General features: G+C 41.4%; 1 protein-coding gene across 2 annotated transcripts in view; it reads right to left on the minus strand.

The window, feature by feature from the left end:
* Positions 1 to 904: 904 nt before the first annotated feature.
* Positions 905 to 13890, minus strand: part of pparab (peroxisome proliferator-activated receptor alpha b) — a 56999-nt gene continuing 44013 nt past the window's right edge. For both annotated transcript variants that reach the window (XM_061721110.1, XM_061721111.1), the window contains exons 6-7: positions 5295 to 5748; positions 905 to 5149 (exon numbers count right to left, since the gene is read on the minus strand). In XM_061721110.1, coding sequence (XP_061577094.1) covers positions 4905 to 5149; positions 5295 to 5748 — 699 coding nt within the window. In that variant the 3' untranslated portion in view covers positions 905 to 4904. The remainder of the gene's footprint in view (positions 5150 to 5294; positions 5749 to 13890) is intronic.

Consider the following 13890-nt stretch of genomic DNA (forward strand, 5'->3'; position numbering starts at 1 on the left):
GCTACTTATTTTGTTAGATGACTTTGGGACTAGTTAATAGTCATGTCAATCCTTAAAGGCTCTTGAGTCAATCCTCAAATAGTGTAGAAATAGCGGTAGTGCAGCTGCCACATATTTGATCTCAGCTAAATGATGAAAACATTGTCTAGTGAGTTCACACATCCACGTTTCTGTGTTATTGTGCTGCAGTTAAATACAACCTCATATGTAAACTAAGCAGCTGAACCAGGATGGTGCTGATGTTCTACAACTCATGCAAGATGACAAAATAACCTGTTTTTATTTTGGTCTCGGTCTTGAGATGAACTAGTCTTTGTCTTGACACTCTCTGGTCTAGCATACATATATATATATACATATACACAGCTCTGTCGCTGTGTTATATATAGATAAAATCTAAATTTGAAAATAAAACCCAACCCAATATGTGGTTCACTGTGTAAACTGTAAATAAAAACACAATGCCAGGGCTCGCAAATCTTATAAACCAATATTTTATTTACAGTTGAACATAGAAAGCATAAATCGTGACACATTTCATCATGGTATGAAGAATATTAGCTTATTTTGAATTTGATGGCAACAGTAAATGTAAAAAAAAAAAAATAAAATAATGTTGGGATGTTGATTGGAAAAGGCTGGAAAGGTAAGTGGCATTAAAAAAACAAAACACCAGGAGGAACATCTGGCAACTAATTCATTTAAATGTCAACAGGTCAGTTACATGATTGAGCATTTATAAAAAGCATCTTAGAGAGGTAGAATAAATTTGGGTGGAGGATTGCTGGTCGGTGAAAAACTGCATCCACACTCCGTGAAGCTCTTTCACTACGACGTTCCTCGCTGTATCTTTGGAACATAATATCCCCCGACTGTCCCTTCAAATTCAAACAAAAACACAGCGGTTTGTAAAATCATTTTATTTTTAAATCCATTCAATGTCATTTTATTTTATTGTTGAAATGACTAAATATACATTATCAAACATTTACAGTATTGTTATCAAGCCACATTACACACCGACAACACATCCAAAGACAGTCTGTCTCTGTGTATTATCACACTAGAGTCAGAAAAACAAACTTTGAAGGTCAGAAGAGGAAAAAAAAAAAAAAGAAATCAAATATCTAATTCCTATGACTGCTGCCCTTCCGCTGTCATTATCTGTCACTTCTGAAAAGAAAAACCCAACTAAATATTAATCAATATTGTTATTGGTGTTCATGTCCTATAAGGCAGAGCACTACAGAAACTCGTTTTCGAGAACAAAGACAGAGAAGGAAAATCAGCACCTTTCTATGTCTTGAGCTAGTTCAGCAAAGGAAGACTATCATTCCCTGAAACACGTTAAAAAGTCCCTTGTCATTTCACACAAAAACATTCCTAACAGGAAACCGGCATCACAGATTACACAGCTTCTGCTCTTGGGCCTAATTCTAATGTTTCAAACCACCGTCTGTGAAGCTTTGAAACAGCTCACATTTGGAAAACATATCCCTTCATTGTTACTGGAACAAACAAACGGCCGCTATTCATGAACAGGATCACTTCTTAAATCTGCTGAAGGGACCGCCCCGCTTCGCAAACAGCCAAATATGTCTGAAGATGCCTTCAGAATGCAAGTATGTGTGTGTGTGAGTGTGTGTGTGCGAGTCATGTACACACACTAAGGCACAAATCTTTGAGGTTAATCGTCAAGCACATCTGGGATCTGAGACGTGAAGTACTGAGCTGCGTTCACTGAATTATTTTTGCACAGGTCTGACATTCAGTTACGAGATACGAGAAGTAGAGGCAGCTTGAAGGTCAGTAATCTACTTATGGCAGGAGAGATGTTTGGTGAGTAAATACAATATAGCAGCAAGTGAGGACAGAAGAGTTGGTGAGAAACCAAGATTGTAAAACAATATATATTCTACATTTACATTACTGCATCATCTATACTGTAATAGCACAAAATGTGATGGCAAATAATGCATTTTAGTGCATTTAGTTTCTCTTACGACCAACAGAGAAGTGATGTGTCACCAAAAAATACAGGTTTATCTATTGAAGAGGCAACTAGGGAGCATTTTTTATATGACAGATGTATATTGTACATATTTGTGTTCTAATGTTCAACCTGAGAGAAAAAAAACAAAAAAAAAGAAACTGTATCAAAAGAGATCCGTCTTGTATGATCAGTGCAGAGTCGTGGGATAACTTGAACTATATTCAAAGATCATGCAGTCAAGTTTCAATGAATCAGCTAAAGGTTTGAGCTAGGGCAGCTCGTGCATGCTTTCAGTTTCAATCAAAGACCTCAATCAAACAGGTAAGTGATGTACAGTTGAAGGAACTGAACGCATGTTAAACGCTTGGACGGTTCTCTCTCTGAAGAATGCAGTTAACCAAAGGAATGTCCCCAGTGGGGTTGAGATCTGTGGATATTTAGCTGCGCCGCTGCCCACTTACACTTTGAGTCTATTTACACAACGCTCTTATATCGCGTCATTTCAATAAACATTTATCCGATTTAGCCATACATACATGCTGTAGTATAAAAACATGATCTAATTCAATTAAAACACAAGGACGTGGTATTCAAGCAAAAGAACATGCAGTATATGACTGTTTACCTTTCAATTTAAAGGTACTCACTAAACATTGATCACCATTAGTGCCTAGTGCAGCTCTAGAGTTAGAAGTTGGGGCAAGCAGTCGGTGTGATCATTTTAGTTATATACAAAATATTCACGATGGAATAAGGGTTTGCATGATATAGCAATAGGCCTATTCTGACATTAAAATACATTAATTTTTATGAGACAGAAATTACTTTATTTGGGAATAATGCAGAAGGATTTATTTGATCTTAGAAGTCATTGCACCTGCATATGGGATAAATTGGATTATTAAAAAAAATATATTACTTGAAGTCATGCTAATCACTTACAAGACATCAATTTTTGGAAACAAATCTCTTTTGAAACTCTAAGCGAGGGGCTGAAAGAATTCCTCCCATCTACAGGAGAATAGTGTTTTATGTCACGCTAACCCTATTTCTCACTAATTTTAATGCACGTCACTCATCAGCATCAAACTCAATTTTTTTGTAAATACTTTTATCTTTTCCAAACGCAAACTGTCTAAGAATCCTTGATGTAAGTAAATAAATGCTTTATGTGACTTCTCTTGCAGATCAGACACTGACAGTGGAGTTTTCCCTCCATATTGAAAAGGGTGACGTGTTTGAGGTAAGTTGGCTCGACATTGCACGTCCTGTCATGTGAGCACAGCGCGCGTACTCAACGCTGAGGCCATACATCCTGCAGCCTTAGAGTAGATGCAAGTAACAAGGTCCATTTCTCAAGACTGAATCAAGATCTCCATGATGATTTTAGGGCATTTAGGCTGGATAAAACGTTACGGAGATGAACATTTTCAACAGGCCTTTATCGACATTAACTGTACTGTATGCGTCCTGTGTTATTCTCATATGAATGACAGTGTGGAAGCAAAATGCATGAGTGGCGTGTTTATGTGCGTAAAAATATCTTTAAGGGTGACTTATAGAAACACATTTGATCTTAATTCATCGTCAGACAGACCAGTTTAGAAAACTGAAAAATGTTAACAGCTTCATCTCATTGAATCCAGATCAATTGTTTCTACGAGGGAAATAAGCCTTCTTACCGAAAATAACATGTTTCTGGAGAACATTAAGAAATGTTAAAGTATTTCTCTAATCTCGAGGCCGTAACGTTGAGACTCTCTTTGGGTGGGCGAAAAAAGGAATATTTCATTTCTTGTGCTCTAAAAAAAACAATAAGCAGATGAAACCTTTGAATCTCAATCAGTTAGATATGTTATGAGGTACAAATACAACCAGTGAAGACAGATATAGGGGGAGGACACGTGACGAAAGAAGAAAGAAATGAACATTGCAAATTAACTTCAAGCTTTACATGCGCTTGCGTTAAGGAGGTGATGTGATTTATCTTTTAGTTAGCCCTTAAAACACGAGGACACAACTCAGTATGGAGTGTCGTAATTCTGTGAATGTGTTTTAAAAAAAAAAGGCATTTCAGAAACATACAGTAGAAACATATGACACGTATATTTTTCATGCTTCTGATTTGTAATATGGTGGAATTACACCATGCCTTTTTTCAGTTTTTACAAATCATCATTATTGCTTGAATAGTTTGAGTAGTTTTGTTGCAGTTGTCTTTGAGAGAATAATAAAAAATAGGAAAGACAAGGATTATTTCTAGTATCATTACAAAGTATGGCTTAGAGGACATGTGGTATTGGTAAAAAGTTAAAGGAGCATGGGGATACCACAGATGTGTATAATGATGAAAATGCTGGAGGACTGGTACCTGCATCATTTAAAAACTGCATTACTTCTGTTGTTGCTGCCGCTGAAGTCATTTGGGTTAACAGTATATGGCTCTTTTATCGTCCACGTTGATAAAAAAAAAAAAAAAAAAAAAAATCTATATTCAAACACACTGCTGGAGTGGCAGTTATCAAGTCCAATATTTTCTTTCCTCATTTTAGGGCACGTTGAGGATCAAAATAACCACAGAAGTCCCCTAAAATGAGCTTTTTAGCGTTTGGTCAGAGATTGCATACACGTGTCTACAAAGCAGCTCAATCAGCTGGACATCACATCAGAGCAAACGTCATCTGGAAGGCCCACACAGCGCAGTGGCGTGGCAAAACGAAGAGAACCACCAGCCGTAACAAGTCTTCTTTAGCGGACCAGAAGCCAGATCTCACTCTTGCTACACTGGAGACGGGGCGGGTTAAGTGGTTTGACCCTAGCTTATGAGGAGTCCTTTTTCTTCTCAAGTGCGTGGTATAAAAAGGAGATGGTTTTTTATTTCATTCCTGTCCAGGTGATTTGACCACAATCCTCAGTACATGTCTCTGTAGATTTCCTGTAGGAGTGGGTGCAGTGAGGTGTCCTCTGTCTTTTTGATCTCCTGTACCAGCTGTGCGTGCTCAGTGACCAGCTGCCGGAGGTCAGCCAGTTTCTGCAGCAGTTTGGGGAAGAGAAAAGCGTCGTCGGGGTGATTGGCCAGCAGGTGGAGCTGCAGGACCTGCACGATGCTCTCCTGCATCGCCTCGATATGTGCCACATCCACCAGGCCTGGTCGGTCTAATTGTAGAAGGAAAAAAATTCATTAGCACCGTCATCTTCTCTTGTCGAAGTCAAAAAAGTATTATAAAACCTTACACACATTATATATCAGTAACCTGAATGCTTTTGTTTCAAAAACCCAAGGAAAATCCTGCATGCTCACCTCCACAGCAGATGATAGCAGCTACAAACAGAGCCAGGTCGCTGTCGTCCAGCTCCAGCGCATTAAACTTCATTGCAAACTGGAACTTTGGCTCCATCATGTCACTGAACGGCCGCCGCAGGCTCTTGAGGAATTCCCGGGTGATAAAGCCTGAGCCGTACGCCACAAGAAGCCCGTCTTTGTTCATACTGGAGGCGAGCATGGCAAAGAGGGCCTCGTGCACTCCGTACTTCAGAAGAGTCACCTGATCGTTAAGGTCCAGACTGGAGAAGCCTGGGACGGACTTTGCAAACTCTGTGAGCTCTGTGACGGTTTCCACAGACGTGCACTGGCAGCAATGGAAAATCCGAACTTCCGCCTCTCTGTCCTTCAGTGCTGCTGCAGAGCCCACCATCTTGGCAACCAGCGTCTGCTCTGCCAGCTGGAGTGTCTCCATGTCATGGATGACAAAAGGCTGTGGGAAGTGGAGAAAGACAGTCTTTTGAGCTAAAAAACATCTGCTTAAGAATAGTCATCTCTAGTTCAAATGTAACACAGGTGGCAGAGTATGTATTAAGTTTGGACTGATGAATAATCCTAACATCCCTTCATCATATAAACATGGAAATTGCTGAATTGCTGCTTTTTAAAGTGGAAAGATTAGACTCTGAGCGGCTGATGGCACAATGAGGCAAATCTCTCCTAGACTTCGCTGCAGTATAATCATAGATACAGTATCACTCAGAACACTGAAAAAGATGTCGTAAGAACTATAGAAGGAAAAAAAAAGTGATCGGATCTTCCTCAAAGCCTCAATAACAAACAAAGACAATGTACTTAAGCTGATGAAAAAAAAACAACAAAAACCTGAATATAACAGCCATTAAACATCCACAGTGCTGGAGGATAAAGTAAGTAAAGTAAGTGAACACATTGTGTAATTACATAGCAAAAACAAACTGGAGTCACCAGCGTATAGGCTTGGAGTCCAAGAAAGGATATTTTTTTTCAAGGTTTGGTTCAGAGCTACTTTAAGTGATAAAAGATACTACGACATTTTAAGTTTGCTGTGAATGAGCTAGGGCTGGGCGATTTTGGACAAAAATAAAATCCCGTTTTTTTTTCTCTGAAAACCCGATTTTCGATTTCAATTTCGATTTTTTTGGTAAAACTACAAAAGACAATGGAATAAATTGTTTCAAATATTTTATCTTTATTTTTAAAGAAAAATAGCAAACACATTTGCCTATTGGAAATGAAGTGCAAATGAAAGATACTGTAAATCCTCCTTGAGTTTAGTAAAGTGACAACATTTACAATGTTCTTGACCAAACAAAGATGACTAGACGAGCTCTGTCTGTAATGCAGCCAGCTGCAAAAAAGGACAATCGATTTTCCGAATTTTGCTTTTTTTAACATCGTCTTGATTAATAAATCCAATTTAGATTTAAAATCGATTAATCGCACAGCCCTAGCATGAGCATGAGCATCTGGTGATGTGAACCGCGCCTCGTGAAAGTTGCATCTCTAAATACAAAGGATCAAAAATAGTGGACGTGTCGTAGTTGGAAAGGGGTCAAAAGTAAAGTGTAAAGTGTTAAGGCATCAATCAGTTCAACATTGGACAATCTGTTTATAAATAGAATCAGTTAAGTGTCTAGGAATGTCCTCCTAGAAGTGGGTACCAAACCGGGATGACTGATGAATACTAGGCAGGATCCAGTACAGTAAAGAGGAACCCACAAATAAGAGCTAAAGGCCAGAAGACAGTACCAGAACGGGAATTAGCGTATTTATACCATATTAAAGTAATTGAACAGCCAGGGTGCTCAAGGCAGTACACCGATGGAGGACATTGGTGCAACAAAAGCAGTATTGTGTGTGTGGTGCATTAAGGTCACAGCTTTTATCAAAATATCCTCCCAGCAGTGAAGAACGGCAGAAGGAGCATCACAGCTTGGACTCTCTTGGCTGCCTCAGCGACTTGAGCTATCATCATGCATCAAGTTAATCCACAACTGTACCAAAATGCCCTACAGGATCACGCCACGATGGCTATCATGTAAGTTGGCTTCAGGACAAGGAAATCTGCCTTTAAGAATGGCAGAGTGGGATAGGCTGGCGATGGGCTCAGCCCTGTCACGTGCAGCCGTGTCTCTGGCAAGGACACTGAACCACACGCAGCCCTCGCTGCCTCAGCCGTCATAGCGCCCGTTCCCAAGCTTGGACAAACGCAGAGGGCGTGTGTCTGACGTAAAAAACCAATCCCAAATCAAAATGTGAAACACGATCCTCTGTGGCGGAAATACACTTCTCAGGGCAAACTCGGAACGTCAAAAGTAAATAAAGTAAAACACAAAACTATGGCTCAGCTGGCAAATACTTAAACTAAATAGAATAACAAAGACGTTTCTAATAGTGGGATTGGAGGGAGCTGCAGGTGTTTTGAGCAGCATCACAGATCCTACAGGGTAGAAGTCACCACATGGGATGAGCAGCTACACCTGCTGCTGCACATCATGTAAGAGTTCTGAGTGATGAACCCTGCTCTAATAGTAGCGCACAGTAACAAGGGAAGGTATGAGGGACATGACGCTGAGCTGTTTAATTTTGTACTTCAGCATCACCACCAGACCTTAGTTCTTTGGCAACAACTGTTTCAGTGCAGTGATTTATGGCTTGATAAAGGGTCCGGCCAAACGGCATCTACGTGAAGCCACAAACCTGGTGCCCCTGTGAACCTTGAGCAGAACCTATAACTTGACATTGCAAACACAATTGTATGTCTCAACAGAGTGAGCATCAACCTTGAGATTGCTCCAGTATTTTGTTCACCAGCTCGTTTTCACTGTCGAAACACAATGTTGAGCCAAAACTGCTGACACAGGCTTTAAGCACATGTCGTATTTAGGCAAAATATCTTCTAATTCTAAATGCCTTCTCTTTGCCTCTCTTTGAGATTACTGATGATGTTGGTGTTGCATGTCGGCGTTCGGCAGCTGGCAGTAAAAACAAAGTGCAACTATATCACAAGAGATACAAACATAAAGATCAAACGTGCAAATCTAATCAGGACTTCTTCAAATTGGCAGTTGTGAATGTAAGATAAAATTCAATAAAACACATAAGACGTGTCAGTTATCCACACCGACAGCTGGTAAGACACAGTACAAAGTTCTATGGGCTGTAATAACTATATTTTTGATGGGTATTGAAAGAGTTCAGTGGGTGCATTTTTACATATTGATTTCAGAGTCAAAAGTACTTTTCTCATTCATCCATTAGTGTGTATCTTTTGGGTTCGTTAAAATTTGGCCTGAAATCCTGCAAAAAGATATCTAAGACCAGCACCATATTGCAAAAGGTTCCCAGACTAATTTTGCATGCTTTCGCTGGAACAGACTACGGTTGTTGCTGTCTCCAAATAACCCAGGATAATAATACTAATAATAATAATACTAATACTACTACTATTAATAAATGTAACCCCTTTTTCCCTTGGTGTTCAAAATCTACACCGTGGTTACACTAAATAAAATAAAACAAAACAGGTCCTAGGTTCTCAGCTAAAGATGGTGAATTCGCTGGGGTCTCATTTAAACAAAGGGACTTGATATTAGATTGGGAAAAAGGAAATGACTAGAGCGGTGCCTCCACTGAATGCTTACTATGCTATGTGAACACCAGCATAATTTATGTAAGCCCTCAGAAATATAAATGACTTTCAAAAGAATGTTAAACCACAATATGCAAAAGGTAAGACAAACATTTATTTTAGATTACCTCAGCTCAATGAAATGAAAAGTTTTTAATCTGTAGCTCAACCTCAATCTTGTTAAGGAAACAATAAACCTATGAAATGGTCTTTATTTAGCTTAGTCTAAACCAAATCAAATTTCTGTTATCTTTTTAATAACCATTCACATTAAAGAAATACCTTGATGGGTTTATAATATTTTAACTGTATTCACACTCTTTAACTGTTCAGTATTATTATTGCAATAACCAAAGTGTAAAGAAATATAAACCAAACCTCTGGTACTCTCAAAATGCAGTACCAATACCCATTCTTGTACCAAAATAAAAAGTCTAAACCCAAGCGCTTGGATAATTTAACCGTTGGGGCCCATTTGAAGAGTTGGTGCACATGAAGTTTTATCCAGTAAGGAACGGAAAAGTTAACTTTGAAACCAGGCCAGTCACAGCCTGCTCTAACACAGTCCCGTGCCTGTGTTCTGCACTCGGTCTCGTTCCAACGTCAAGTACTCACGCAACCCCTCTGTGTGGAAGCATCATGGCGGTGTAGCCAGCCTGGCTGCAAAGCGATATCCCGACAGCTCCCCGCCGCCTCTCGTAACTCCAGCTACCTGCGTCCTGCAACACGTCCTCGTCTCCTGCCGCCGACACGTCTCCTGCCGCCGACTCGTCTGCTCGTCCCGTTCGTCCAGGCCGTCCCCCAAACGCTCACGAATGTCCCGTGGAAACTTCCTCCATCCCTGTCCGTGTGGTGCAGCTGTCTGGTTTCTCTGCCCAGGAGCTAATGGCGGAGCTAATGGCGGAGACCACGTTGTGCGCCCCCCCGGAGAAAAGTACTTTCGCACCCTTGCAAAGTAAACACACTCGCCTGAGACACGTGAGAAGAGTGTTCTGGTTGCTTAAAGTCCCTCTGGGCAGTGCAATATCTGGGCCAACCTTCAGTCGAGTCTCCAAACATTTAATTCCCTCTGTTCACCCCGAAAAACGCAGCCAGCTCCTTCCTGTCCCGGGATCTCTTTGATACTTCCAGCCGGAAAATGTTCTAGTCTCTTTTTAACCAGGAAAAGTTCACCTTTTATATTTTCTTAAGAACCATAGAATATTTTTAAACAGCGTAATACATGAATTACAGCATCAATAAATGAACAATATTTATTTTAATGACGATTGCAAAAAATAAAAACCTAAGGATTCTGGGAAATGAAGTCCTATTCTGTTTTGTCTTCTAACAGCAATATAAAAAAAAAAGATAATCTACATATTCTTAACATCCCTGAGATTATAAAAACCCAGTAAAACAAAGAATGAATATGTAGACATTTTTAGGGATTTTTAGAGAACCCTACACACTCCCCCCACCAAATATCAGCATGCCCCCATGCTGTCCTATACAAACACTCAAAATGAAACAAAATGTATAGTAATTGGGGGGTACAGTATTTAAGTCCAAGGCACGAGTTTTAGTAAACTTACACAAGTTCCACACAAAGCTTGAGGTGTACACCACCACACATGTGATCCAATGTAACGATCAGGAAACAAGATACCACCCACGTACACTGAATGTACAAAGCTCTTAGGGGCATTCACAACTTCTTTGGTGGGTTCTCCTAAAGTATCATAGGTAAACCTTTCTGCAGGTTTTCTCTCTCTCTCTGATCTTCTAAGCACACACGAGGACTCAAGACCCACATTTGCTACCTCTGGGGGCGCACTCTGAACTCTTTCTGTGTCTTCTAAAGGGTCAGCATGATTTACTTCAACATCAGCTATTTCTGGTAAGTCAACAGAAGACTCAGACTCTCTTGTCTCATCAGTAGGATTCAACGCTACTGGCAAACCATCAGTGTGTTCAGACAATATCACTGACAAATCAGCAACTGGCTCAGTTCCCACTACTGATAGGTCAACACCCGACTCCACGGTTGTCTCATCACACTCTAAAGATAACACCTCTTGAGCACCTGATTTCTCTGTCTCAATCATGTTCACATCTTCAAAATAGCATCCAAACTCAGATTCTGAATCTGAAGAACACTGCTCCCTCTGAGGTTCATCGGATGCACGGTCTAAAACTTCAGCCGAAGTTTTGTTCTTCTCTTTAGCCTTCCTGCGCCTCATAGCTCTCGGAGAACTAGCAAGCTCGGAGATATCTCCAGCACTCAATCTAACATCTTGTCCTAAGGGCAGGAGGTGATTCCGATGCATCACTTTGATTGGTCCGTTTCCATCCACGGGTCTTAGTCGATACACTGGGAGGTCCGACATCTGGCTCTCAACCAGGTAAGGATCTGCACTCCAACGGTCCGCCAACTTGTGTTTTCCTTTTAGTCCGAGATTACGGATTAGTACTCTATCTCCAGAGTTCAGACTGTGGTATCTCACTTTTTGATCATACCTCTCTTTATTTCCTTGATTCATCTTGACAGCTGTGCTCTGAGCCAACTGATAGGCTGCATGAAGCTCCTTCTTCATCTTAGACACATACCGGTTATGCGAAGCCGCTGACGAACCATCTGCAGACACACCAAAGCACACATCCACAGGCAGTCTTGCTTCTCTCCCGAACATGAGAAAGTATGGGGAGAACCCAGTGGCTTCATTGGGAGTACAGTTATAAGCGTGCACGAGGTGAGCGATGTGCTGACTCCACTTCTGCTTTTGACTCGGATCCAAAGTTCCCAACATATTCAAAAGTGTCCTGTTAAACCTTTCCGGTTGTGGATCACCTTGGGGATGGTAGGGAGAAGTTCGGGATTTCTTTACGCCCAACATCGTCAACATTTCTTTTACCAGCTGGCTTTCAAAATCCCTCCCCTGATCTGAATGAATACGAGCGGGAAGACCATAATGGATGAAATACCTCTCCCACAAGGTTTTTGCTACGGTTATGGCTTTTTGATCACGAGTAGGAAAGGCTTGCGCATAACGCGTAAAGTGATCAGTTACAACTAACACGTTACACACATTCTTGCTGTCAGGCTCAATGGATAAAAAATCAATACATACAAGATCAAGGGGACCTGAGCTTTGCATGTGAGACAATGGTGCAGCTTTTTGTGGCAAGGTCTTCCTCTTTATGCACCGCTCGCACGTCTTACAGTGCGACTCAACATCAACTTTCATGCGTGGCCAAAAGAATCTGTCACGGACTAGACCATATGTCTTATCACAACCCAAATGTCCAGTTTGGTCATGCAAAGAGTTCAAAATGAAACTGTGAAACTGTTTAGGAAGTATAAGCTGCTTTTTGACACGCCCGTCAGACAACTTCAATGTTCTGTACAGGAGCTCTTGCTCAACTGACAACTTGTCCCATTCTCTTTTGAAAAGTCTAAGATCAGGATGATCTAGCTGAATGCTATCTGCAGTTTTGCGATGCTGTATAGCAAACAACACCTCTCGCATACAAGGGTCATTTTTCTGAGCGGCTAGCAGTTCACTTGGGCTGAACTTGGGCATTTGACCCGTCACTACAACTGCAGTTTGACAGAACGCTTTAGGCAAAGCGGAGACATGAATACCCATCTGCTGAATGACATTGAGATGACCTGCTCCTTCTCTTGTGGAAACAGACTGACAAAGTGCTCGCACTCCGGGAACAGGTATCTCATGCCATTCACCAGCATCAGACAAACTTGAATGGGGACGCCTGGATAGCGAGTCTGCATCGATGTTGTTCCGCCCTGGCCTATATTTGAGACTGAAGCTGTAAGTGGACAGTGCCGATAGCCATCGGTGCCCTGTGGCATCAAGTTTTGCTGACGTCAAAATATAGGTCAAGGGATTGTTGTCAGTTCTCACTTCAAAATCCACACCATACAAGTAGTCATGTAGTCTGTCTACCACGGCCCACTTTAGAGCTAAAAACTCTAGTTTATGTGCGGGATAGTTTTTCTCAGAAGGTGACAAACTTCGGCTAACGAATGCAACAGGCCGCAACCCTTCTTCATGTGGCTGATACAACACGCCACCCAGGCCGTCTGTGCTAGCGTCAACATGCAACACGTATGATCTCTGGGGGTCGGCAAACGCTAAAACAGGTGCCTGCGTCAACCGGGTTTTTAGCTCTTGGAAGGCACTTTCACATCGCTCACTCCACCGGGACCCGAAAGGTTCTGAGGGTTTGAAGAACGACTTGTGATCGACTGGCTGTCCAGCTTTCACTTTCTTTGCACGGGCACTGGGTGGACACCCTTGAAGTAACTCATTTAGAGGTCGACAGAGCTTTGAAAAATCTCTCACAAAACGGCGATAGTAGCCACAGAACCCTAAAAAGGATCTGAGCTCAGTCACGGTCTTTGGTCTGGGCCATGAAATGACAGCGTCTATTTTTGACGGATCAGTGGCAATCCCATCTTTTGACACAATGTGCCCAACGTAGGTGACTGATGTTCTGCCGAACTGACACTTATCCAATGACAGCTTTAGACCCTCTTCTCTAAGTCTGTCAAGGACTTTCAACAATCTCTCTTCATGTTCCTCAATGGTTTTACCAAAAACAATCAGATCGTCTAGGTACACTAAAACTTCCAGAAAGTTCATATCACCAATGGTTCGTTCCATCACTCTCTGGAATGTCGCAGGTGCTCCCGAGATTCCTTGAGGCATTCGTTCGAACTGATAAAAACCAAGGGGACATATGAAGGCTGTCTTTTCCTTATCGGTTTCACACATTGGGATCTGGTAGTATCCGCTCCTCAAGTCTAAAACACTAAACCATTTGCTTCCTGATAATGAGTGGAGCGCATCTTCCACTCTGGGAACAGTATACTGGTCGGGGATAGTTCGCCGGTTCAGCGTTCTATAATCGACACACATTCTTACTTTCCCAGTTTTCTTGCGAACCACCACAATCGGG

Source organism: Cololabis saira, chromosome 5 (assembly GCF_033807715.1).
Source record: "Cololabis saira isolate AMF1-May2022 chromosome 5, fColSai1.1, whole genome shotgun sequence".
In the NCBI taxonomy this organism is placed as follows: Eukaryota; Metazoa; Chordata; class Actinopteri; order Beloniformes; family Belonidae; genus Cololabis; species Cololabis saira.